Raw genomic sequence first — 27,517 nt, 5'->3', positions numbered from 1 at the left:
GAGAGAGAGTGGAAGATGAAAACACACATTGCCTGGAAGAAACGTCTCACCTGATGACCTGTTAGACTTCCATTTTAAATAAAGATTGAGAAATTGCAGTGTGCACATACAGAATAATGTAATACTGCAGTTACATCCACAACAAAATTTTCCACATTCATTAACACAAGCAAGTCTGAACACACATGAGCATAATTAAGGATCTAACAGACAAGATCTGAAAGATTAATTGAAGTCATTTAAAATATTACCAGCCTCTTCTACCCTTGTGGCAAAAGCTATCTCCTGTTTGCAGTCCAACATCCCAGCACAATCCTGCCTTCCTGATGGCTCTGAGCTACAGATGATGGACGGTGAACTAAAAAAAAGTGAATTCAGTAACACCCAAAACCCAACTGTAGTAAGAATATCTGGAAAAGATTAGACAGATTTGCATAACATTGTTTTTCAAGAGCTAAATCCACCACAAATTTCTTGACAAAGCTCTTGAGTCAGACAAACTGTAAAAGGGACACAGAATTTTGGTATTTGAATGCAAAACTCAATATCTTGGCATTTAGGAATGGGGGGAAATGTAGGGCCAAAAAAATCCATTAAAATGCAATACTGAAGAAAAACATTAAGGTACGATGACAGAAATGAGAAACAGTGTTAAATAAAAATTTATAATCTCATTTAGATTGCAAATAACATTTGAATTTCTTCAACTATGTGGCTAAAGTTGTGTTATTCCTACTTGCCAGTAGGAGATTCAAAACCATTGAGAACAGATCTTTATAAACATTAATTTCCAAGTACAAAATTGACAATATTCTACTGACTGTATTCTCTTAATCAGCTCCAGGTATGAAAAACCATGGTGAAGAAGATTATAAATAGAACATATATATGACAATTATAAGAAAAGAAAATTCAGTATATTGTAATATTTCCTAAAAGATAGTATAATTTCTCTATAAATTAACAAAACAAAACAAAACAAAAGATCTAGGTCACAGCTAGTTGTTTTTTTTTTATTTCAGACTGTTTTCAAAGCAAACCACATTCAAACAGTGGACTTATTCTTGCTAGTTATAATGTAGTTTGATTTATGTAGAGACGTACATACTACGATTAATTAGTAATATTAATACTTAGGAGTGTACTTCCACGATTTAGAATATTTCCTTTGCGATTCAAAATTATTTTTTGCATTTCTAGTCAGTTTTTTCTTTTTTAATCATCCTAAGATAACTGCTTAGTTATCACCCTTTCACTTATGCCTGAAATCTTGCATTAAACTCTGCTTATTTTCATAGGATTCTTTGTAACATGACTTTGGGATGAAAGAATTCTCTCTTGTAAAATCAGATGGGCACCTTATTTATAGAACATACCACTCATTGACAGGTGATACCTTTAGTCATATATAATATTATAGCTTTACAGTTATGTAATCTTTCCTGTACAGACTGTCAAAAACTTAACTTGTAGGCCCCAATGTTTTCAGACTGAGGCTTTTTGTAAATGTCAGAAATACTCCACAGTTTTCATTGTACTGCTGCTAAATTTTCAACACAATTAACATGTTTTGCGATCTATAACAGGGAAAAAATAATAGTTTTCTCTATAGTAGAGAATGAGTTGAAATATGTATAATCAGTGTGGGATGACAGGCAGAATATTTCTGTCAAAATATATTGGTTTCTAAAATTATATTTATGTGAAATGGGCAATAATAATAATTTAAAGTCCTATTTACTTCAGCATTTAAGTCCCACCTCATTTACATGAATTTTTTTTCCTGCTGTAAATTCTCTGGTTTCAACAGAATTACCTCTGATTTACAAAGGTGCTAGCAAAACTAGCATCATTTCTTTAAAACGTCATATATTATAGTTAACTGCACAGGGGAAAAAAAAGGGGGGGTGCTGAGATTGGAGTTTTGCACACACGAGGTAAGAGATGGCTGGGATTTCACAGAACTTATTATCTCAACAGTCAGGGCAGACAAAGTCAGTCCAGTTATACCGGACACAGCAAACAAAGAATATTCAGGGCAGACCAAGAAATACTGAGGTGAAGCAACACTCTAAAGGTCACATTGCAGGTCAGTGACCAAGATGTGAAAAGCACCAAGATTTTCCTGATATTCAATTCAGTGTCTGAGCTTATGCTGCCTCTCTGCAAAAACCCAAACAAAGCATAACAATTCTAAACCAAATGCCCTGTGTATGACCACTGCACAGCTGAAACAAACATGTTTGAAACCTAATTTAAGAGGTCAGCTCTGCATTCCTTATACTCTTAAAGAAACTCTTTGAATCAGTTGGCCTCTTACAACTGTGCTTTTTTAAAAAAAATGCTGTCACTTGTTGCTTTTTATGATTCTATTCTCCTAGAGCTCTTCCCACCTCTCTGATAGCACTTTCAGCATGCCCTTTGGGGAATCCCCTCAATCCTCACCTTTCGAAGCTACTGTGGAGACTTACTTCACCAGGCTCTGTCTGTGGATGTTTCTGTTCTTTATGCTTGGACTTTCTTAGTAATCTGATCAACATACACTGAACAATTATTTCTACATGAACTGTTAAATAAATAATTGATGGAGATCTTTCTCCTCCATTTCAAGTGTTGCTGTTTTCCTTGTTATTTTCCTAATAAGAGTTCCTATCAGTTTAAGCTCAGAGCCTTGCATCTATTCCCCACATCTTCCAGTTATGACATTTTACAGTCAGAATCACTGTTTCTGTCTTTCAGACACTGAAATCAACACTATCTTTAAATTAGGCTCCTTTCAGTACCTCTGAATTATGTACAGAGCTGATATACCGGAGAGAGAGAAAGCAGTCTCTCCAAGTCATTTTGTGACAGTGTACTCCTTTTGCTTGCCCAGCCTGGTTTTTCACATGAAACCCTGTTCAAGCGATAACCACCAGCAGTGATTGTGACAGATGCATCTGATTGTGATGGCTGTAACCAGCTCAGTGTGGATTCAGGAGAGACAGATAACAAACAATAGCTAAGGCGCAGGCTGAGCAACATGCTCACCTGACCACAGTGCTGGTCAATGTTGGACTTGAGCCAGATTTGGAAGACATTAACATCTGCAGTCAGTATGCAAACATAACTATGAGTCAATCATCTTACTCCATAGACAGTGAGCAGGCCAAAAGCCTGTTGAGCTCTCCTGTACGGCAGGCAGCAGGCTGCAGGACAGATCACCTCTAGAGTAGGGATGCCTCTCAAGGTTACACCTGCTGCAGAGATCCTTTACTCCTTGCAAGAGATTCCTTGCCACAACAGATCCTTCGTGAGTGATTAATAGATTGCTAAACTTTGTAAGCTTGGCTAAGATTGTATCTTAGGTTGATTGTGCACATATAATCCTTTAGACATAAACCATTGACCAAGTCAGGGACTAGGAGAGGATTCAGCCACAGCTAGCCTCCTTACTTCTTCTGTTCAATGAGTTAAGAAAGCATGGGGGTCCACTCTGTACCTCATGACTCAATGGGAGGATCTCCTCGACCTCTAGACATAAACTATTCACCAAGTTTGGAACTACGTTTGGATCCAGCTGTACCTGGGCTGCTCTCCGAGAAGGAGTTTAGCATGCAAGGATGTCCATTCTGAATCTTGTGACTCAAGAGGAGGATCTCCTGACAGTTCCTCTGACCCTGTCCTCTACGCAGCAGATATACAAGTGTACATCTCCATCCTGGATTGCGGTGACTCACTATCTAATTTATATTTAAGCTTTGCTAAATAACTACAATATATATAAAAAAAATGCAGTTTCTCTCTTATGAGTGAAGTGTTTATCATTTCCATATCCACAACACATTTAAAGGAGTTACAGGTGTATCTATATCCTTCTAGGGAGTACAGAATCACAGAATCACAGAATTTCTAGGTTGGAAGAGACCTCAAGATCATCGAGTCCAACCTCTGACCTAACACTAACAGTCCCCAATAAACCATATCCCTAAGCTCTACATCTAAACGTCTTTTAAAAACTTCCAGGGATGGTGACTCCACCACTTCCCTGGGCAGCCTGTTCCAATGTCTAACAACCCTTTTGGTAAAGAAGTTCTTCCTAACATCCAACCTAAAACTCCCCTGGTGCAACTTAAGCCCATTCCCCCTCATCCTGTCACCAGACACGTGGGAGAACAGACCAACCTCCACCTCGCTACAGCCTCCTTTAAGGTACCTGTGGAGAGCGATAAGGTCGCCCCTGAGCCTCCTTTTCTTCAGGACCTCTACAATGCAGAGGTCTCCAAGTAGTTCCCAGTAGAGCCTGTTGGAGCCTCATTCTTTGAAATAAACTTAAAACATGTTTTTTTCTTTTTTTCCCTGAGGCAGAGTAGGAAGTTATTTGCAAGTTGGTGAAAATAGTTTCCTGTTCAGATTTAGTATGTTGGAACTGTTTGCACAGTGACTAGTATTAGCGGGGTCATGGTCTGTGAGGATGCTTCCCAGTCACCATAACAAAAATGAAAACAGGACTATCAAGAAAATTATCCATGTGAGTCAGACATGCACCCAAACTTTGCACGAGACATACATGTATAGTTAAATTGGTTGGATCACTTAAGCAATTCCTCCAAGCTGTTAATACAGAAAGGGATATAAAAAACTACCGTGCAAAATATTTTAAGCCATATCTGTTATCATCCTTACCTACCACAGTCATAAAAAAGCAAAGTGAAATGCTATCCTTCTAAAGCTAAAAAGAAAAGAAGAATAAGGAAAAGCTTTCCAAAATCCTTCCATTTATTCTTCATTTTTAGTAATCAAGATTTTATCTATTAAGACATCTACATTATACTCTGTTCCTGGCATACTGTATGCATCACTTACCATATGCCTTCTGTAAACTATAAGAATTCAGCCATTCACTTCATTCATTAAAATTCACAGGGCCTATTATTCTGTTTACAGTCTAATAGATATTCACTGTCACTATTCAGGCCTCTGATTCAATTTGCCTAAATCCCAGACGCAGAGTAATCCTGATGGAGATTAGCTTAATTTATCACCAATTTCTGCACAGAACCAAGAAAGGTTGGTATTTCATAATAAAAGTTGTGGCTCTCCTTGTTTCCTAAAGCGGCATACACAGAGAAAAAGAAGCAGTGAGTGCCTGATTTTTTAAATGGTATGATTTTTCAGCTACACAAATTTGCTTTTCATGTCAAGATGCCTTCTTCAAAAGCTATGTATTTTGCAGATAAGACTAGTACTCATCAGACTAGAACACCTCCCTGTAACCATATATTATGCTGATTCTGACTGGACATAGATTGGCAGACTCATCGTCTGCTCCATACAATACAAAATAATCACCCTGGGTATACTTTTCTAGGTAAAGTGTTGACAGTTTGGAATGTAATAAATGAAATATATTTACTTTTTCACTTCTAAAGGTTCCCAGTGCGGAATATTTTCTAGCAACTTAAAGTCATGTGAAAGGTGTCCACTTTCAAAGCAAAACTGACAGTGTTGATTTATGAAAGTGATACTATCTTCTGTCATTTGCAAAATGTCCCAGTGACCCACTGAAGAAACCTTTGGTCAGACAACACTTCTAAATTGGCATGTTTTTTCTACAATTGTGTACTTTCCAAAATAAACCTGTTTTCATCTGCACAACAAAGTGCAGTTCTATATTAATGAAAATTTAGTTCCTTTTTCTTTTTATAATTTCCAAGTATAAGATTTTATAATTACCTATTATGCTTAGCATGTTTAAATGAAGAAATAAATAATCATTTGTATTGGGTTTCCATGGCAAGGGTTAGGTGGCAAGGAGGGCTACAGGGGTGGCCTTTGTGGGCAGAGCCCAGCAGCTGCCCCATATCAGATGAGAGCCAGCTCCAGACGGCTACAAAAGGGACCTGCTGATGGTCAGAGCTGAGCCACAGAGTGATGCTGGCTGGGCCTCTGGGAGAGCAGACATAAGAAAAGGAAAAATAAACTGCTGCTCAACAGCAGCTGGGAGAGAGGAGAACAAGCCCTGCAGACCCCCAGGTCAGTGCAGCAGGAGGGCAGGAGGTGCTCCAGGCAGGCAGCAGCAGTTCCCCTGCGGGCTGTGGAGAGGCCCTGGTGGAGCAGGCTGTCCCCCTGCAGCCCATGGGTCCCACATGGAGCAGATCTCCACGCTCCAGCCCCCCCATGGGTGGAGGAGCCCCCGGTGGAGCAGGTGGATGTGGCCTGGAGGAGGCTGCGGCCCATAGAGAGCCCCCGCAGGAGCAGGGGGCCTGGGGGGAGCTGCTGCCCATGGGGGACCCGTTCTGGAGCAGTTTGGTCCTGGGGGATGGATGGACCCCATGGTATGGAGCTACCCCATGTGGGAGCAGTGCTTGAAGAAATGCTGCCTGTGGGCAGCCCCTGAAGGCTCAGTTCGGGAAGGACGGCATCTCGTGGGAAGGACCCCACGTAGAGCAGGGGCAGAGTGACCGTGAAGGAGCGATGGAGATGAAGTGCTACAGACTGACTGCAGCCCCCATTCCCCACTCTCCTGCACCCCTTGGTGGGAGGAGGTAGAAGTAGGTGGCTGGGGAGAAGGTGTTTTTAATTTGCTTTTAGTTTCTCACTGTGCTAGTCTACTAGTGATAGGCAATAAATTATATTAATCCTCTTATGCTGAGTTTGTTTTGCCCATGATGATAATTGGTGAACAATCTCCCTGTCCTTTTCTCAACCCTTGAGCCGTTATCGTCCTATTTTCTCCCCCTTTCCCTTTGAGGTGGGAGAGTCAGAGAACAGTTGTGGTTGAACTCAGCTGCTCAGCTGAGTAAAAGCACATCACTCAAATGGCATCTGTGTCTGATCTAGGTACCCATATTAAAAAGATGGTCTGCACACCTTGGGCGCAGAAGGTTAGAGTAGCATTACTGCTAAAATTAAATCCACAGATTCTGGCAATATATTCACCAATGGAAATGTCCATATGAAGAACATTTCTTAGTGTCTCACTATAACTAGAGAATTCTGAGAGTGCATTGCAAGGACTTTCTTCTATCAAAAGAACTGACTGTAGTTTGACATGAAGTCAGTAGCAGTACTTCTATTGCTCTCTTGTTGGAAAGGAACTGATCAAAAGCCATAAAATATTTTCCAAATATTTGAACCTTCCAAAACAAATCATCTCTAATTCTACTTAGTTTCTCTTTTTCTCTCTTCTTGAGATAAAGAACAAATAGGATACCATCTGCACATGGCCATTCCAAGAATATGCTTTATGGCAATGTTCTATCATTCCCAAAACAGAACAGTTCAAGAGAAAATGACAATGATAAATATTAGAAATTTTTCAAATAGCAGGATTTTTTTTAACAAGAAAAGGATGAGTCATTAATTAGGTCCTTTGTAACACGAAAACTAGCTTCATACGACATTTTCAATCAGAACTGCCACTAAAAAAGGCAGCCCCAACACCTCTATCCTACATCTTTGCTCCGACCCCTTGGTGGTGCACTAAAACTGGGGCCCTGCATTTTCAAAAGTTTAACTTAAATAGGTGCATTTTCCTGAGGTATGTCACTGTTAACTTGGCGTGATGTTTATGAAATCTTGTGGAAGTTTCATTAGGACAGAAATGAACAGTAAGAGTCACTCAGAGGTGGAACTTTTAAAAGAAGTGGGAGCATTTTAACAGTAGTGTTAACTTATACTGCATATTAAACTACAGCCAAAGGTAGCGGTGAGAAAATATGCCATGGGGAAAAAAATAAAATAAAAAAAATGCCAGAATAAAGATAAACTGCAGAAAGGTATGAAAGACTGACATATATTAGGATTTAGGGTAAGTTGACTGAATGGCAAAGGACTGTCAGATCATCACTCAGCCAAGCAGAAGTGGAAGGAGGCCTCTGATGTATACGGCTGCATGTGGCTATGTATCAACCAACAGAGCAAGGGGAAAATGCAACTAGCTTAAGGCCTGCTCTGAGTAGCAGAAATGAGGGCAGATGTCTTAGGAGAATCAGAGTTAGATCCCCAAGTAAATCCACTAAGCTTGCCAAATAAACTGCCACGGGTCTTGATTTTGGCAGTCAATTTTATCAGATGGTTATATGGGAGACCTATCAAGAACAATGCCAGAACAGACCAGATGTGAACTGTGCTTCAGGGGTATTCTCTATGGAGAGCACACACCTCCCAAATCACAGAGGCTTTATGGAAGTGAGAAATGCACTATGCTGACTTTAAAGCACTCAGTCGCCATCACCTATTTGTTATAGCAGTAGTTGAATATAGGCCTTATCAGAATTTTGAAACATCTTCATCTAGCTCAGAAAATTCGGAGATTCCACACTCATACAGATGTTACCACTGCAGACCATTTTTGTTTGTTTGTTTGTGTGTGTGTGTGTGTTCCTGATGTACAAGTTGAATAAGACAGACAATGTTACTGGGTCTTAAGTTTCAGGAAGAATCTGTGGCAGGAATATATGGTCAAACTATAAATGATTTATTTATTTATTTATTTATTTATTTAAAAAAAACACTATAATGAAAGAAAACAATTAGGGAGGATTTTGGACAGTTTCATATCAAACTATGAAAACATGCTCTATCCTATTTTCAGTGGGCACCCAGTCAAGCTGGGTTCTTCACAGCACTCTGGGAACACCTAAAAATCATGAATTACTTTGCAATTCAACCTTTTAGGTGATTTTTCATCTATTTTACGTATTACTGATATTGCATAATGTACAATGAATAGTAATCTTTATCAACTGACTTGCACTTTCTTCAAGGAAAGAAATCAGGTTTATTCAACATAAATTATTTTCCATAAAGCCATTCTAAGAAGTATAACTATGCCTCTATACTTTAATAGTTTAAGAATTTAATTTTGTATCAGATTTTCATTATTTTAGCCAGAAATTAGGTCAGACTAACTGGCCTACAGATATCTGTCTTGACTTTATTTTTTGAATATCGACTCAATATTAGCATTTTAAAACTACTCCAATACTTGTGCCAGTTTTGAGCATATACTTTGAATACTTACTCAAAATGAGGACTAGTAACTAATAAAATTCCTTAACCAGCCCCATAACAGTGTAAGACCAAGAAATTCTCAGTTTACAGTACTACTTCTTACTAGAAATTGTTTAAAATACTCCTCTGGTTATGAGTAGATTGGGCATGTTTCATCATCTTCATATAACATCAGACTACTTCCTTCCAGATACACAACACAAATATTTATACAAGATTTTGATCTTTACACTACTACAGAGTTGCTTTGTCTAGTAACAGTTCATATCCAGCATGTAATATCTACCTTCTTATTAGCATATTTTAAAATCCTACCCTTCTGTGGGGCAGAAAAATTCTTGGCCTTGCTAAACACAGATTTCACAGAATCACAGAATTGTCTAGGTTGGAAGAGACCTCAAGATCACTGAGTCCAACCTCTGACCTAACACTAACAAGTCCTCCACTAAACCATATTGCTAAGTTCAACATCTAAATGTCTTTTAAAGACCTCCAGGGATGGTGACTCCACCACTTCCCTGGGCAGCCTGTTCCAATGCCTAACAACCCTTTAGGTAAAGAAGTTCTTCCTATCATCTAACCTAAAACTCCCCTGGCGCAACTTAAGCCCATTCCCCCTCGTCCTGTCACCAGGCACATGGGAGAACAGGCCAACCCCCACCTCGCTACAGCCTCCTTTAAGGTATCTGTAAAGAGCGATAAGGTCGCCCCTGAGCCTCCTCTTCTCCAGGCTGAACAAACCCAGCTCCCTCAGTTGCTCCTCGTAAGACTTGTTCTCCAGGCCCCTCACCAGCTTCGTCGCCCTTCTCTGGACTCGCTCAAGCACCTCCATGTCCTTCTTGTAGCGAGGGGCCCAAAACTGAACACAGTACTCAAGGTGCGGCCTCACCAGAGCCGAGTACAGGGGGACGATCACCTCCCTAGCCCTGCTGGCCACACTGTTTCTTATACAAGCCAGGATGCCGTTGGCCTTCTTGGCCACCTGAGCACACTGCTGGCTCATATTCAGCCGACTATCCACCATCACGCCCAGGTCCTTCTCTGCCAGGCAGCTTTCAACCACTCATCTCCCAGCCTGTAGCGCTGCTTGGGGTTATTGCACCCCAGATGCAGGACCCGGCACTTGGCCTTGTTGAACTTCATACAGTTTCATCTTATCTTATCCTAATCTCCATCCACTATACCCTATTGCTACTCACATTTTCAGGTTATCACCTATAATCGATTTCCTACTTCCTTTATTTTGCCTTTTTATTTCTAAATATTGTATTCTCTTTCCTATCAAACTGAAATAGACATCTATAAGGAGCTATCCTCTAATTGTGGAGCTATGTTTTTTTATTACTTAAACTGTTATAGTACACATTTTTTCATATCTTTTCCTAGCCTAAATCTTCCTATCACAGCGTTGAAGAATGAGCTACTCTGAATCAGCAATGTCTACTATTTCAGGTGCCCTTTTTATTCCCCCTGAATGTGATTTAAGGCCTAACGCCTGATCCCTATACCACACTCCAACAAAAATGATTTCAGGAATAACTTACAACATATTAGATACAGCAATTTTTCTTTCTAATTGTATTTTCCATGATTTTTAGAAGCTATCACTGGAGTTTACAATCTAGCAGTTTTGGTTACCTACCTAAGCTCCCAAAATGTGATCTCTGTAGCAATGCAGTGCTTTACTGTACATTACAAATATGTGATTAACTAGTAACTTATTAAATACTCTAATTTGATCCAGTGGTATATAACTAACTCCTACCAGAAACCTCTCCTCTAGGTTTCCTGACTTAGCATATTGATCCAAATGCACTCAAGATCCTGTCTTTCTGAGTTATCAATGACTCTAGAAACAAGTAATAGTGTCTTTTAATGCAGAATGCCAGCTCTACCCTCTGCTCTCCCTCCCAGCTCACAGACATCTCTTTTACACATTCTCCCTAATATTAAAATACTTCTTGAATGGAACAGTTATGTGTAACTGGACAAGTACATACCGGAAATGTTTACAATAAAATTATGTAATATCATCCAACAATGATTCTTTTTGTCTGTTACATGTAACTGCTATTCGAAATTGAGTTTTACCCATTTGCTTTCTTTGTTCAGACTCTTTACATATTAGTACAGAAAATCTGTTATTTTCTCTTTGCATTCCTTAGACAAATCCAATTTGTTTGTGATAGCCTACATTAGCCTACATGAGATTTAAAAAAAATAAAATAATTTTATGAAATCTTCATCTTATGTTTATCAGCTTGCTGGTGACCTTCTAATTACCAATTAAGCACCACACTCAGATCATTCTGTTTAAAGTTGATTTACAAAGCTCCTCTACCATTAGAATATGGTTCAATATTTCATAATACCAAAGCCTTAAGCTTCACCTCAGTTGCACACCTAATTGTTAATATTAGTACTTTCCGCCTTTTTCTCTTGTGGAGACTGACGATGTATATTTTTTTCCCTCTTGTGTGTGGAACCCTTAACTTTTATAGTCCATCAAGTTGATGTGATGCTACATCATTAGTTCATGTGTTTTCTGACCTCTGACAATTTGTTGGATACTTACAGTAACATTCAATTTTGCTAAGACACTTCATAATCCCTTTGAAGAAAAAGAGCACACTACTGTCAGTGTCTTTTGCTGAATTAACTCTCTTCTCATAATATAGGTAGTAGTCATTGTTTATTACTGCTTATGGTCCTGCTGCATACTCACACTAGGTTCCAAGAACAATGACTGTCCTGTTACAGAAGCCCCTTCATTCCTTTGAAGTTCGAGCCCTCAATATTCTGTTATTCACTACATATGAATTCATACTATGCATTATATGTACTATAAGTTTTCATAATTCTCAAAATAATATGATTATTTTGGCAAAGGCCAATGCTTCTTGATTCTCCTTCCTTTTGGATCACATACCTACAATCCACTTTTTTAGTTTTTACCTCTAATTGATCCCTACAGGTTTGATTTCAAGAATAACTACTCAATAGTTGCATTTCAAGACGTACTTCATAGGTGCATTTAATTTTCTTAGATGCTATGAGATATCCCAAATATCTCCTGCCTATATTTTCTAATGTATATTAGCCATTCCTGCTTCATGTATCAGAGTCATTTTCTTCTTCAGAATAATAAGAAGAAATACAAGAAAGACAGGGATCTTCTGGAAAGAGTCCAGCGGAGGGCCACAAAGATGATCCGGGGCCTGGAGCATCTTTCCTATGAAGAAAGGCTGAGAGACCTGGGTCTGTTCGGCCTGGAGAAAAGAAGACTGAGAGGGGATCTCATCAATGTGAATAAATATCTGAGTGGTGGGGGACAGAAGGATGTAGCCAACCTCTTCTCAGTGGTTTGTGGGGATAGGACAAGGGGCAATGGCTGCAAGTTAGAGCACAGGAAGTTCCGCACTGACATGCGAAGGAACTTCTTCATGGTGAGGGTGATGGAGCATTGGAACAGGCTGCCTAGAGAGGTTGTGGAGTCTCCTTCTCTGGAGATATTCAAGGCCTGTCTGGAACCCCTACAGTTCTGTGATTCTGTGAAAATTAAAAACAGGATATAAAAAAAACACCACAGTGATTTCTATCTGAATTTTTCCATAACTAACTGCTATAGAAAGAGCAAGCCACACTCTCTTCTCTGAAGTTCCTCTATTAGCTGAACCTATTCATTAACAATGTTGAAAAGACTTAATTGCATGTTAAAAAGAACTACATAATGTCATGAGATACATGGAAAAAATAAAAAAATAAAAACTGATTTAAATTGATTAATGAGGAAAAGATTACACTTGCACTCAGAAAAATCAAGTCAGGCTTGAAAAATGAACAGAATAGAAGACAAAGGTAAAAGAGTATACAAATATGTTGAACAAGTTCAGAAAGAGAGAGAGTTTAAACTTGATTAAATTTGATCTCTATAAGGAAAAACTTATTTGAATTACTGAGACTAGAGGGAGAACCAGACATCAAGGTCATAGGAAAACTGACAGCCACCTGGAAGGAGACAGTAGAAATGAGGGAAACTGGATTTCAAAGGAAGAGCTGGTGCAGGGAAAAGCACAGTCACTTACTGTGACATCTTGATCTTCCTTTACAGGCTATTGCATGAAATACCTAAGAATTATTTTTAGGTGATTTACTCAATATACTACAAAATTCAATTGAAACACCATGATTTTTAAGTATACTTTTTACAGTGGTATACTGTGAAAAATTCTGTTTTCAGAGAACTTTTTTTCCCATAAATATTTCGTACCTAACTAAAGAAAGCAGTCTTCTAAGGAACCGATGAACTTCTAAGGTTCATCAATGTTTGAATTCTACAGAGCATTGTTATTTTCAAAAAATTTTTCTGCAAAGTAACAGTAGTCAGCAAAACTGTTATTTGAAATTTGCATGCATATTCTTTTATCCAGGAGAAAAAACTACATATTTAGCTTTAGTACCTATATATTATTATTATTTATAGAGAAACTGCATTTTTTGTGTGTGTGTGTGTGTGTACAGTACAACCATATAAATGCTAAAGAATATTTATGGTTGTTAACAGAAAAGCAGCGATATTATTCAACAACAAATGAAGCATCACGATATTTGCTAATACGTGATTTGTGTCATTAATGCTACTTTTGAGAACAGAAGATCTTTTACTTTCTCATTTTCTAATTTCTGATAAACTTTTCGTTATGGGAGTATGTAAGGTATCTATAGTATAAACACTTGCTTATCTCCTTTTTCAATAATTGCTACTGCATTTTATTCAATGTAGTCATTCCATATCAGCCTGAATGAAGAGTGAATTGTGGCTCTGTCATCTGTCAGGATGCTTTATTAAAAAAATAGATAGACATTACATTAATTCAGATTTTCCCATACTTAGCCAGAAATAACCATGTAGCTATGGAAAGAACACTATTTTTTTCCTCCTAGAGGAACGATTCTGTATTAGAAGAAAGCTAATCTTTCCCCATGAAAGTTAAGTTTCAAAAACACGTGCTTGTGGGAAATGAGGTAATTCACACTAATCAACAGATATGAATTGTATTCTCTGAAGTGCTGGAATTTTTTTTTTTCCAGAGTAATTTACTACACAATTATGCATTTTTTTTCTTGGACATAAGCATGCTGGCAGTGATGTACAAAAAGGTGACCAATATGAATGACGGAATTCTAGAGAAATATAGGCAACAGACCTAGAGCCATTCGGACCAGTTCAGAGCTAACACACAGCCAGTACATGACCTTCAAAGACTGCCCCAGATCAGTGAATGCAGCAAAGATTAGCCCCACTTGGTCTTTTGCCTTTTTACTTTCACCCAGGACTACACTTATTTAGGTGAACACTCAAAAGAAAATCCAAATTCAAACCTTCACAAATGTCATGAACTCTTCTACTCTGTCATTGGCGAGCAGCAGCTTCTTCTGAATTGTTTCCAAAGCCTGACCACTCTGTTTAGCCAAACCATGTAGTTGTTGAGATGCAGCAGTCTCAAGTTCAGTCATGGCACATTCGGTCTCAGTCATTTTGCTCTCTAGATTGGAAAGCTTGACATCCTGAAATACATCGAGAGAAACAGGAGTGACACAATAAAAGCTGATAGGCAGATATGCCAGCTTACAAAGAAACGTCCCACAAAATGGTAAATATCACAAAACACTTAAAATGTGATTTCACAAGAAAAAAGTAATTTCATTTGCTGTCATTACATCCATATTTCAGTGTACACATTTCAGTGAGGTGAGTGAATGAAATCAGTTACATACATTAGTGTTCTTCTGTTCTTTTTTACCTTTATGTATTTAAAAAGGCTAAGCCAATGACCTTGCAACTTTTCATTTGAAAGAAAGATATGAAAAGGTTTCACAGTAAACTCATCACAAAGCTATTATACCTTTTTCTCCAACTCATCTTTAGTCTTGTGAAACATCTGCTCATAATGAGACTTCTCTTTTGTAGCTACATTAAGCCTCTGTTTCAGTGAGTCAATGGAAGCCTTCTTGTTTGAACAGTCTTCGTTCAGTGACTTTAGCTGAAACAAAAGCAAAGAGCAACTTGATTAATAGAAATAAAAAATAAAAATAAACAGAAATAAATAAAAATAAATAGAAATAAAATTTAAAAATAAAAACTAAATCTAAAACAAGCCTATACATACTACATAATATACCTCTCTGTATTATATAAATTACTTGATAAAAGTACCTTTTTCTGAAATTACAAAGTCTACTGCTGATCAGGTAGAGATCAGTTTCCATGTACTTTCCTGTAACATAAAGCCTTGACTTGCATGAAATGTACAGAAAATCTCTTCATTTGCAGCACTGTTAAGTTTAGATATATTTTACCGTCACTATGAATCCAAATGTGAATAAACCATAGCTTCTACTGATTTCTTGTATCTTTCAGAAGCAAAATATATTAATTAAAACCTAGCTGAGAAACTGGTGACTGTCTACAAGCCAACAGTCTCTACAACATATTATAATAATAATTATTATATTTTTCCATACAGTGCGAACCTTGATTCTGGATGAAATGAAATAGACTAGCACTCCTAGAAAATCATTCAGTTCTCCAGTGAAGAACTCAGTTCTTCAGTTCTTAACAATACTAATCAGAAAGTTGTCCAGACAGTATTAAGTAACAGGGAATTTCTTTGATCTGCTGCTGAAGTTAATGTGAAATTTATGAAGTTGATTTTCCATATAGAATAATCAAAGTAATGTATGGAATTTGATTATCTGGAATCTAAAAAATGCAGCAGTTAATATACTCAAAGAACAGGATTAAAGTACATCATTCCATTCTAAATCTTGTCTTCAAAAGCAAAACCAGGTACTTCTCTCGTTTCATACATCTCCCTTGCTTACTTATGCTTTCACTCTCTGGCCAAGGTTTTCTTAATAACAACCTGGCTTTGGCGTGGAGGGTAAGAGAGTAGCTCTCTCTAGAGCTGAAAGTGCTTAATGACTTCAAGCAGAGGTAGTGCCTGTAGTATAAAGCAAGCACCTGCATTCTAGGATAACAAAAGCAAGCTGGTAAATTGTTTATTTCTATTTCAGGGTCACATGCTGCATAACCTCACACATAACAAAATGTCATGATCAAGAATGTCATGATTTTCAGGAATTAAAGGTGGAAGTGCAATACATTGGTTGGATAATATAGAAAGATGCCAAGACATAAACTAATTCTTCTGGCTTCCATTAAATTGTCCCAGATTTTTGCAGGAGAAATAATTTGCTATAGAAATGAAATTCTACTTATATGAATAGAATTACATTAAGCGTTAAAACCAAAGAAGTGTGACTCATTCATAATATTGCAGTCCAAAACAGATTAACACATTAAACCATTTAAATACTATAGCCAGGAGTTGTACATGCACTTCATTAGCATATGTCAAGTAAAATCATCCTTGTTTCAGGTCTGCTGTACTTTATGAACTTAGACTCCATAAAACTAAATATCACTACAACTAAATCTCTCTACTTAGAGCATGTCTCTGCAATTCAGTGTTCTGAATTCTTCAAATTTTAATTATACCTCTAGTGAACATACATGTACATTAAATTATGCTGAATACATCCAAACTATCACCATATACTGATTTCATACAAATTACAGTGGGGAGAGTTACACAGTTAAATTAACTGTACCTTGTTTTCTTAAAGCAATATATTAATTTAGTATGTATAGTGCATTGAAATAATTTATGCAAATACACCAGCTTTTGGTTTTCATGAAACTACAGCTAGCAAAAAAGAAGTACCTTTCTCTCAAGGCTATCTAATGTTTCAGTACAAGCTTTCTCATTTTCTTGATATGCTTTTAGACGAGACCGTAAGTCTTCTATCAAATGTCTTTTCATATTAAGGTCCCTCTCCAATCGAGAAATCCTAAAAGGGAAGAAGTTAAACTGCATTTCACTGTTAGAAAATATTGCTAATACACATTTTTTTAAACAACTAAGGCGTATAAATGCAGTAGAGAAACTACCATTCTGTAGCTTTTGAATGTTTTTTAAATACAAGTTTATTAAAATCTTGAAACTTAGCTTATTCTTAAACTAAAAGAATGACATTGTTTCCTGTTAAAGAGACCTATTTCTAAATATTCAATTTATTTGTGATTTGCTTTTTTGCTTTGGATAATGTTCTAACTTGCATTATCTGAACTCATATGATACTTCCTAAGCTATTATCAAAAAAAGACAGTTTAATTAATTACACTTCTTTGATGTCTGAAGTACATATCTTTCAAACATCATTTTGTTCAAAATTCTTTTTAAAAGAAAGTGAAGGGAAGAATTCTTTCATCCAACTCAGTAAGGCACAGATACATGAAGAAACACTACCACTGTATTATAATGCCAGATAAGACAACTCTTAAAATCTGAAAAAACAAGAAATAAAACTCTTCACAAACTTCTGAACTAAAGAGACTTTCATGTACTACAAGAAAATCTCCATTTAATAAGAAAATTACGTGTTAATCAATGCCTCCATGGTTATGGTACACATTAAATATAAACATAAGCAATACCTAACACCTGAATTACAGACATCTGGATTTCTTTTTATGAAAGCAAAATGATAATATATTCAGGAAAAAAAATATTGTTTGATATCATGCCAGTGTCATATTAAAAAATCAGGAAACTAATGCATCTTAACATTCCTTCCATCTATTTCACATCTACATTATTTTGGTTTTGTTGATTAAATCTTAATGTTTATGAAAAAGCAGTTATTTATTTTATCAAGAAAGCATGATAACTGGTAACTCTATTTTATAAAGTTCAGTTTAAACACCATGGTAGAAGATTTCAGTTTTATTTTAAACCAAATATATACCATATACACAATTTAACCATTTTAAAAGTTCTCTGTTTCTGAAATGAACAAATTTTCAGATAAGTAAACAGCCTTTTTCTTACAAATAAAAAAAATACAGTTTTTAGAGGATTTAAACTCTGGGACAGGCAAGAAATTCACAGATAAACTAATAGGTTATGTTTTTATTGTACTATAATTGATGAACTGTATTACATCAATTAAAGTAAGTAGGCAGAATAAAAATCTCAGTTACATACTTTAAACCAATACATGTGAATTTCAAACGAGTGATAAGCCTTAATCAATTCAAATAAAAACAAATACAACTGTCCTTTTTAACTGTTATGAATGTAAAACTGGATAGTTAATCTTGTTTAAGCATCTTAACCTTGACATGTCTCTTAGCCCCTAGGCAAAGAATTACTGTATGTGAAACATGGCGTTTAAAGTGCTGAGGAATTTATTTAGACTTACATCAAGGACTAAAAAAAAAAAAAAAAAGTCCACTTTATGGTGTGAGTTCCAATTTAAGGTATACTTATTATAACACAGATATTGTATCTAGCTATTGTAGCTGAACGCAACAGTTTAAACATGCAATTTTAGCATGTACTTCTCTAATTTTTAAAACAAACAAGCAAACAAAACAAAACGAACCTGAATGGTAAGAGTCTGCAAGATTATAATAAAAACAGAAATCTAACATTCTCTTACACATCTAATAGTGATATAGTACCGATTATACAGCTGCCACCGGGTGGCACCAAACACAACGGAGAGAAAGGTAAACATACTTCGCTTGAAGTTCCCGAATCTGTTCTTCTTTTTGATGGACTTCATTTTTCAAAGACTTAATGGTGGTTGATTGCTTAGTGATTTCATTATTCGAATTCTATATTGGAGAATATAAACAAATCATATTGAATATTATCTCAGCCAACAGTAAATTTGTTTGAAATAATGGGATCTGTAAACTTTCCCCTATTATATGAATTTTCTTAAATGTTAACTGGAATCTGCTACATTGTGCAAAGGGAGAATTTTTATTTTCCAGCAACACTGAAGCAAAAATATTTCCATTAGAAAATATGCTCAAAATCAGTACCCTTCCACTGGTATGAAAATATATGATTAATAGATGTTCCCCAGGACACCTGCAAGCTCAAAGCAGTATCAGGACCAAATTTTCTCTTGCATAGCACAGTTAGCTAAAAAGGTAACAGGAAAGAAGAGAAGTAAAATCAGGTCTTTATTTGAAATTATGCTTGAAAATATGCTTAAATGGTTCTAGAGCACAAGAGAATGTTTTCCAATAATCCCTTTCATCTTGTTCATTTGAATATACAAGAAAACCCACTGCAGGAATTGTTGGTTTTGTGTCTCTTAAAAATCAAAGCAGAAGACAAAACATTTCCATTCAGCCATACTAACAAAAATCCTGTATTTCTGCAACAAAAAGTATGATATTAATGTTCAGGCACACGTAATGCCAGCTATGGGGAATTATACCTTTGTATTGTTACCTTTCGTTGTTGTATATAGTAAGAAGTTAAAAAAATAATAATAATCCTCAACTCCTCCATGCAAACACACGTATAATATACCCAAGATTTAGTTAAGAACTATTTAATCACTCTACAGAAATAAAAATATAAAATTTACCTAGAGTAGCCATCTTAGCAATATGAGCATATGCTTTGAATGCCATTGCTGAAAATGGCAGCTCAAATTTATTGCATGTAGAGATTTCAAAACTCCAAAAGGTGTTGAAAAAATATGCATATGCATGAAGAGTATGCACAACATATATGCATGTCTTTTTGCAGGTTCAGCCAATGTGCTAAAGCATTTTATTCATTATGTATAAACAATAATTGAACAGATCAGACATGCTGTAAACAAAGATTCTTCAGGAGAATTTCTCTGCTCAGTGCAGACTTGTAACACCTATTAACATTAATGGGAGTATTGTACATAACTCTGTGGACCTCAAGGGGAGTATATATTCTTGTGTGCATAGTTAGATGTAAAATATTGTTCTTAATAACTTGTCTAGTCTATTTGCTATTATTATAATATGAGGTATTAACAGAAAATTGTTAAAATGATGTATGATAACAGAATATTCCTGAGTTTCCTGAGACCTGTTTGTTGAGGCTGAACTTCATTAGTATGAAGCAAAGCACCCAGTTACATGGTTTATACACCAGATATGAACTCAGATACTTAGGTGGGCCTCTGTAGAGGCTCAGAGGTAAAGACATATGTTTACAGTATTTTCCTTCCAAACTCATCATCCACACCTAACACACTTCTACCTACTGGCAAAGTTACAAAGAATCATTACATACAACACAAATAAACATTGCAAAGTTAGCTCAGAGAAAGAATGAACAAAACCAGGTACTTTGAGATTTTGAGCTGTAAAGAAAGGTTTTGCAGCTTGTATCTTCAGGCATTCAGAAGAGTAACTTTCTATAACCTCAAACAACAGTTGACAACTTTTGTGAATTTATTCTGCTAAAATGACTTACAGGGCTTACATTTTTGAAAAATTATCAGGTCAAACTAAAACTAACAGTGACTTGATATAAGTAGCTTTTCAGGCCTTCACAGTCAAAACACTCATCCAATTTATCCACCAGTTATGTCATTCTACTAACCTGGATTTGGAGTCACATATTATGTTTACTTTAAATGTGGTTTTGCCTAGATCATTAATATTCCATTTTCTAACACTGAAAATGTAAGACTTCTTTAAGAAGGAATTGAAAGTCATATTAGTGTTTTTGACATCAGATTCATATATGATGTTAAATACTTCTTGTTAAATGCTTCCTCAGCTAAGGAAACACAAAAAAAAAACCTTTCATTTTTCAGTAAAGTATTTTGCAGTTCATATGTAGTGGACAAACAGTAGATTTCTAGCATGAATGTTACTTATATTTTACCAAAAAATCCTCATTTTTATTTTTCTTATTTTCATAAAGCAAATGACTACTGGATTTTTGGATGTCACTCATAAAAAGAACTAACCTTATTAACAGATATTAGCACTTAGCAGCATCAGAAGCAGACGAGGCAAAACCAAATGTGAAATCAACACTGAAAAAGTCAACCTGTATGGTTTTAAGATCTCTTTCTCATAAATCAAGGAAATAAAACTATGTGCCTTCCCAAGGCTACTTTCTGCTGCCTGAATCTCTTCATCGATGTGACCTACCGTTACTAATTCCTGAACTTAGAATTTATGCATTCAATGTCCTATGGCCAAGATCTATATAATCATCATTACCATCAATAGTTAAGACGTCTGAACACTACTCTCTCTCTCACCCGACATGAGCTAGCACAACGAATCCAGTACTTAGAGACAGGCGCGTAACATGGCCTTCAAGCAGGCCCTTTGGCAGACAGCTTGCTAGTGTGCATTTTCTTCTAGCAGCAGGAAGCTGTACCATTTTGACTGTATATCTTTACTCAAATATGAAAAACAAAATGAAGGAAAAAAAACACACCCGAAGACACTCTGCTGCACATATATTTCATTCAGTGAGAAGAGAGGAAGAAAGAACTAATATGTTCCAGGCAAGCCACCCCTTGAGAAAGCTCTCAGATACATCAGCACAACCTAGAATCTACACCATTCATATACAGTATTCACCAGAGACTGAAGAATGAAATAATCAACAAGTCAGTATTTTCCTACCAGCTAATCTACAAAAACACTAATATGAAGAATGATCTCTCTTTAAAATCAATAATAGTAGTGACATGTAAGTAACATAACACTGTTACATGAGCTGTACAATGTGCCAAAATTCTATCCTCTTCTTTCACTGATAGCTGTTTGCTTATCTCCTTCTTAAAAGAAGCAGAGTAATCACCACAATGCTCATTAAAGCCATTCCACAGCACTTTTCAACAAGATGCATTTAATTATTATGTGAAAACTCAATAAACTCCCTTTTTGGCCTATCTGATCTGCAAAAAAAAGTTTTAATTCTTCTGATTATGACTACATTTCTGTTTAACATCAAAGATTATCTAAAACCTAAGCTCCTAATCATTGGCTAACATATATTAATGATATGCATATGTGAGTGTGAAGATATGTATATAAATATATATATATGCTTGACCCAGTTATGAAATACTGTTCATGTGAATTATTCTCAGCACCAGATAATCTGTTCTGTCACCTTTAGTTTGCACTGCAGCTGTTTCATCTCTAAATCAATGTTCTTTGAAGGAGCTGGTGTGGCTTCACTCTTGCCAGCAGTTTGAGACAGATGTTCTCTCAACTTCAATTTTCCTTGTAAGTCTTCCTTCTCCTGTTGCCACTTGGCCAGGTTAGAGGTCAACACCTGTTTTACAAACAGAAGCAACAATCACAATTGCATCCTAAAAATACTTCTGCTTCATTATATCAGATGCTTCTGTGGTTTATAATTCAAGATGAATGAAACAGTATATATTATCTATAATTATGGTACATAATGCTGAGTACAATGCTGCTGGCTGGAATCTCTGGTCCATGCAAAGATCAAATCTGGCAAGAAAGAGAATTAAAGTAACATTAAAAACAAGATATTTTTTCAAGGCAAGCTGATTCAAGTTTCACTGTTGCAATTTGTACCATGACAGGCAAAAATTACCACTTACAATAGTAAATAATGGTAATTATTAATTACTATTAGCAATAGAAGTTACTATTAAAACCTGTTTACCCAGAATTTCTCTGGAATTCTAGCATTATTTCTATACCAATGAAGAAATACCAAGGTATCTCAGGCACCAAGCTGTATTAAAGGTGGTTAAATGTCAAAACTGTTTTAATGGTGACCACCGTAAGCTCACTTGAATTGCTGTGTTGACAACTGCTATAAAACATACACTCTTCTCTTGGCTTTTGTTTTGATATTTGTAGGGCTTGTAGAGGTTAAAGCAAAGTGGACCAGCTGCACTAAATATCTTCTGGTTGGCTGGTCTTTACTCATGTTGTGCTATTTCTTCCCTTTCACATATACGCACCATAGCCAGAGAACCACATATTCCATAACCTTGACTCTAGGGCTGAGGTACTTAAGTGGTAAAAGCCAAGCTGGAGCAGGACAGGATAACAGATGTTAGTTGTTTATTCCACTGGGTAGGTCTTACCACCCTATACTGCAGCCAAAATGCTTCTCATTTAGCAACATAAATGCTAAGTCCAATTAGCAGACGAGGCTTGTTAGGGATTTAGTTCAAATAAATAACATGCAAACTAACTCTCAGTCTTGTTGCACTTGATTGACAACTGACAAGACTTATTTAATCTTTGTAACAATATATTTCATGGTACTCTTTATAGAGGTAATCTTTTAAATAAAATACTTGTTTTAATTTAGATAATATTGAATGTTATTTTATGAAAAGGGGAACTGAAATAATCTTCATGTTAGTGCTTAACTTTCACAAATCTGTAGTCAACCCAAATGTTAGGCCCACTGATGGCCTAACAACTCCCTGTTCCTTAAGAGGGTATCAACAGTACTATCTTATTATTCCAAAGAAGGTTGTAATATGGTAGTTTAACATAAGGAACAATTATACAAAATGGTATTGAAATCTCTCAAAGGGGAAAAAAAACTTCCTTTGCGAAGAATCCTGATAAGAAACTGGGAAAGATATTACAGCTTAAAATGGCTAAATGTGTGGCTGATTATATGCTTCTACACACACACCAAAAATGTGTGACAGAAGGTTAAAGATAGTGCTCTTTTTCCAAATGTTGTATTGTTTAACTGAAAATTAGATTTTATACCGTTTGCCTTTATTAAAAACAAAACAACACAAAATGAAAAAACATTTTACGTTCATGTGTTTATGTGCTCCCATATATATCTGAGATAAGTACTGTTCTTAGTAGAAGGGTTACTCTTTCTGTTCCCTTCCGAGTCTGCTGTTTTTACTGACAAAGAGATAAATACTGTTAGTGTGTTTAGTAATTGGCAGTTCCATAACCTGTTATATTATTCTCACAATTAATACAGTATGGTTACAACACAAAATGAAGACTACTTTAACAAACAAAACCAATAGCAGTACAGAAAAATGCGGTATAGAAAGGTATATGATTTAGGTTAATTTGTCTAGTATTGCCAATATTTCTACATGCAGAATTTCATGATTCAGTGTTTCTATAATAAATTATTCATAAAAAGAAAAGAAAAAAATCATAGCTAGATCAATATCTCTGATTAAAATTAGAGATGCCCCTCTATCTGCCCAAGACAGCCAGCTACTTGCAGAAGTTTTTAGGCAATTTAAGACTGCTGCCAGCAAAATGCCATGACTGCAGCAGCTACTTACCAAAACCTGTCATTTCTGAATACGCTGAAAAAGAAAGGGGTTTGGTGGAACAGGTGCCAATACTTATAATATTTACTTAAGTGAGGAAGTAGAAAAAAATATTTCAAATACAAATGTATACAAATATTAACTGCAGAAACAATATCAGACTTCAGGGAGATGTGTCAAAGTAGTATACAAAGGAAAAGCATCCATTAATTTGCAAAAAGCAAAGACAGACACACAAATGCAATCAGCACCAAGCTGTTTATCTCCAAAAGCTGTACAGACTACATCAATGGTGTTAGAGGGTGGTTAGGTTGGTCATTTTGATTCTTTTTTTTTTTTTTTTTTTTAAATAATCCTGTTGCATTGTTCTTTTATTTGCAACATATTGAAGGGTATTAGAAAATTCTATATAAATCTATGTAGGATATGAAAAACAGACCTTATCCCCAAAAATATTTATGTCTAAAAGATATACCTTGAATTTACTTAATCAATAAACAAGTTTGTTGCCCAGTTGTTCCTCACCAATCTCTAAGTTTTAGGTTAAGTCTTTCATTCCTTTTTAGACACAGGAGATTTTTTTGTGTATGCGCTACCATGCACACAAATCCTGAATGACAGAGTAAAAAGGATTTACTCTAAGGGAAGAGGTCACTAGGATGAAAGGTAGAATCTTAAACACCAGCTAGACCAGATGTTTGTAAAGGCAGGCTACCGCTGTTCCTCCAAGATGTAGCGGCCTTTGTCTGCTGCACCTCCTCCAGAGTGTTTTGGCTTAACAGATGTTTATAGATTCAATATTTTAACATCCATCTATCTTAATCTCCTTGCTCCTGGTATACCCATGACACTCTGTTCTGCTGTACACAAAGGGATAAGTGATGAAATCTCCATTTCTGTGTAGTCAATGTAAAACTCCCAGTGACTCAGCAATGCCTTTTACCATATGCCCTCTTCTCAGAAACACGGCAGCATGGAACACCCAATGGATTCATGCAGGAAGCTCCTGGAACAGCCTATTGCTCCCCTGCATCACAACAACCCTGTGAGGAGCTTCTAGCAGAGTCTACAGGAGAGTCAAACTCCTACTGCAACTAGCAAATATGACAATGACATTTATGTTCGTGGTCGTTGCTACTATACTGCAACAACTCTAAAATGGTTTATACACTGTTAGCAGATTAAATAGAATAGGCAAAATTTGAAAATGGGATATAAATCTGGCATTCTTGAAATACTCTTCAAGCACTGAAAACCGTACTTTACTACTCATTTTGTAATCCAGCTATAACCAATATAAATATCCATAAACGTGTTAAAATCATATTTGCTATGAAACTTCTCACTCTAAAACACTGGCACACAAAAAACATCACAGTGTATGGAAATTTCTGTAGTAAACTTGACTTCAACAAATTCCTTTTTTTTTTCTCTAAAAGAACTTTCTACAGTAGGTAATAAAATACGTTTGCTGTACTGCGCAGCTCCAGTACAAAGTTCCATTTCAAAATCCAGCACTGCTTGTCTGAAGGTTTTAAAGCAAAACCTTCTTCTTTATCTCAATCATGAAAATATACAAGAAAAGCAGTACTTGTTGCAAACATAAACCACAATACAACTTTTCAAAACATTTGCAAGCAGTTTGCAAGTTAGGTATTTGTGATTTTACACATACTATCAAATACTATTATAACACGATAAACATATTTACAATATCGAAGTCAAAATTTATAGTCAGTCCCACCAATCTTGACTCTGTTTTTTTCACTTGAATCAAAACCGACCTCTGCCTGAAGGATCACAGAAAACAAAGCTAATACTAATATAAGTGGTATGCAGCTATTTGAAAATATGAAAGCTGTATACCACTTCTAGACTAAAAAGCCAACTCTGCTGCATACTTAATGTGATCATATAGAGAAAAGGCCAATAATTCCAAATCCTTAGTGAAAGTTTTCTTCATGCAAGTGCTTTATGTGGTTGATTATTTAGCATTCCAGACAGGAATACATAATACAAGTCTTTGGTGATTTAATACCATATTTCTAAACTGAAACAAACACCCCTCAAATACAAGAAAAAGTTACAAAACATAAAAGTTGTCACTTATTCTTCTGATTTTTTTTTTTTTTTTTGGTAATATCTACTGTATCAGTCAGTGTTTTTTTTTTCTTTAGCCAAATGTAGTTATCAGCAGCAGACTCTGTTTCACAAAATGTCAAGTAAATGAAGGTAATATAGAGGACTTTTTGCCAGTGCTTTAGCTAGTTGTTAGACTTCAGTAGCCTTTAGAGACCATTAAGTACCCTTTGGCTAATTGGCCAATGGTAGATTAATCCTCTTTTTATTCTAGCAGCACTATTTTAACACCCCTTGCACTCTGTCAGTGTAGTATCTGAATGACAAAATAATATTGTGCATGAATAATAAGCAGAAAAGTTAAATTAACATTTCATGTTTCACATGCCATACCTATGTGTCAGAGAAAAAAAAAAAAAAACACTCCTTTAAAGCCATTGACATTCAACTTTTTTAAACAATCTCATGTTGACATCTTATTGAGGTGAATCTTCCTAATTACTGCTAATTGCCTATCACGAAAAAAAAAAAAAAAAAAACTTTCCTTGAAGTGCAGTTGTCTAGTATAGATGAACATAGCTCCAGTGTGCATAGTAAAGACAGGCATGACACTTGAGGTGTGCTACATTATTATGAGGTCATACTAAATATGGTTTGCAATGAACAAAGCAGCTTTTAAGGATGTTTAAGGCACTGAAAATGTCAATCTTTCATGAAGTGTTTAAATTAGTTCCCAGCAGAGGAATACAGATATCAGCATGCAGATAAGAGGCATATTTTTCATCTCAGTTATTTTAGTAAAGAAAAAATACAGTTGTCCTTTTGATAATGTCACTGTAACACAATCAGAGTTCACCAGCTTTATAAAAGTAAAACATACACCATTATCTTCAGAACTGCCATTTAACACACACAAAATGCAAACTCAACTATTCTTGGAAATACAGGTGTTATTGCCAACAAATAAAGACTCTTTAAAAGTCTTTGAATGTCTTTCTAATCATGTGTTAGTATTGATCAAACAAAGAGTAATCATTGTTTATAAAGGTCATTTACTGTACACCACTTCATAAAACTTTTAATGTAATTTTAATGTAGCTACTTTGTATCAAAATGAGGTTCATAAAAAATTAAAATTCATTCTACAACTTAAAAAAGCTTAGTGTTACAATATTTGGTCTAGCTATGGTATTTTATGAAATGAAAAAAAAAATAGTGTAGATAGGTCCACTTTTTTATTTTATTT

At 35.9% G+C, this 27,517-nt stretch overlaps 1 protein-coding gene across 7 annotated transcripts in view; it reads right to left on the bottom strand.

Moving 5' to 3' along the window:
- CNTLN (centlein) overlaps window positions 1-27,517 on the bottom strand; it is a 202,876-nt gene that overhangs the window by 16,373 nt on the left and 158,986 nt on the right. For 6 of the 7 annotated variants that reach the window (XM_084504846.1, XM_084504849.1, XM_084504851.1 and 3 more), the window contains 5 exons: window positions 22,053-22,217; window positions 18,645-18,742; window positions 16,785-16,911; window positions 14,904-15,041; window positions 14,380-14,565 (listed from right to left, as the gene is read on the bottom strand). In XM_084504846.1, coding sequence (XP_084360972.1) covers window positions 14,380-14,565; window positions 14,904-15,041; window positions 16,785-16,911; window positions 18,645-18,742; window positions 22,053-22,217 — 714 coding nt within the window. The remainder of the gene's footprint in view (window positions 1-14,379; window positions 14,566-14,903; window positions 15,042-16,784; window positions 16,912-18,644; window positions 18,743-22,052; window positions 22,218-27,517) is intronic. The other variant, XM_084504850.1, reaches the window with a different exon arrangement.

This window comes from Aythya ferina (genome assembly GCF_964211825.1).
Source record: "Aythya ferina genome assembly, chromosome: Z".
In the NCBI taxonomy this organism is placed as follows: Eukaryota; Metazoa; Chordata; class Aves; order Anseriformes; family Anatidae; genus Aythya; species Aythya ferina.
This window is presented reverse-complemented; position numbering and strand designations above follow the sequence as displayed.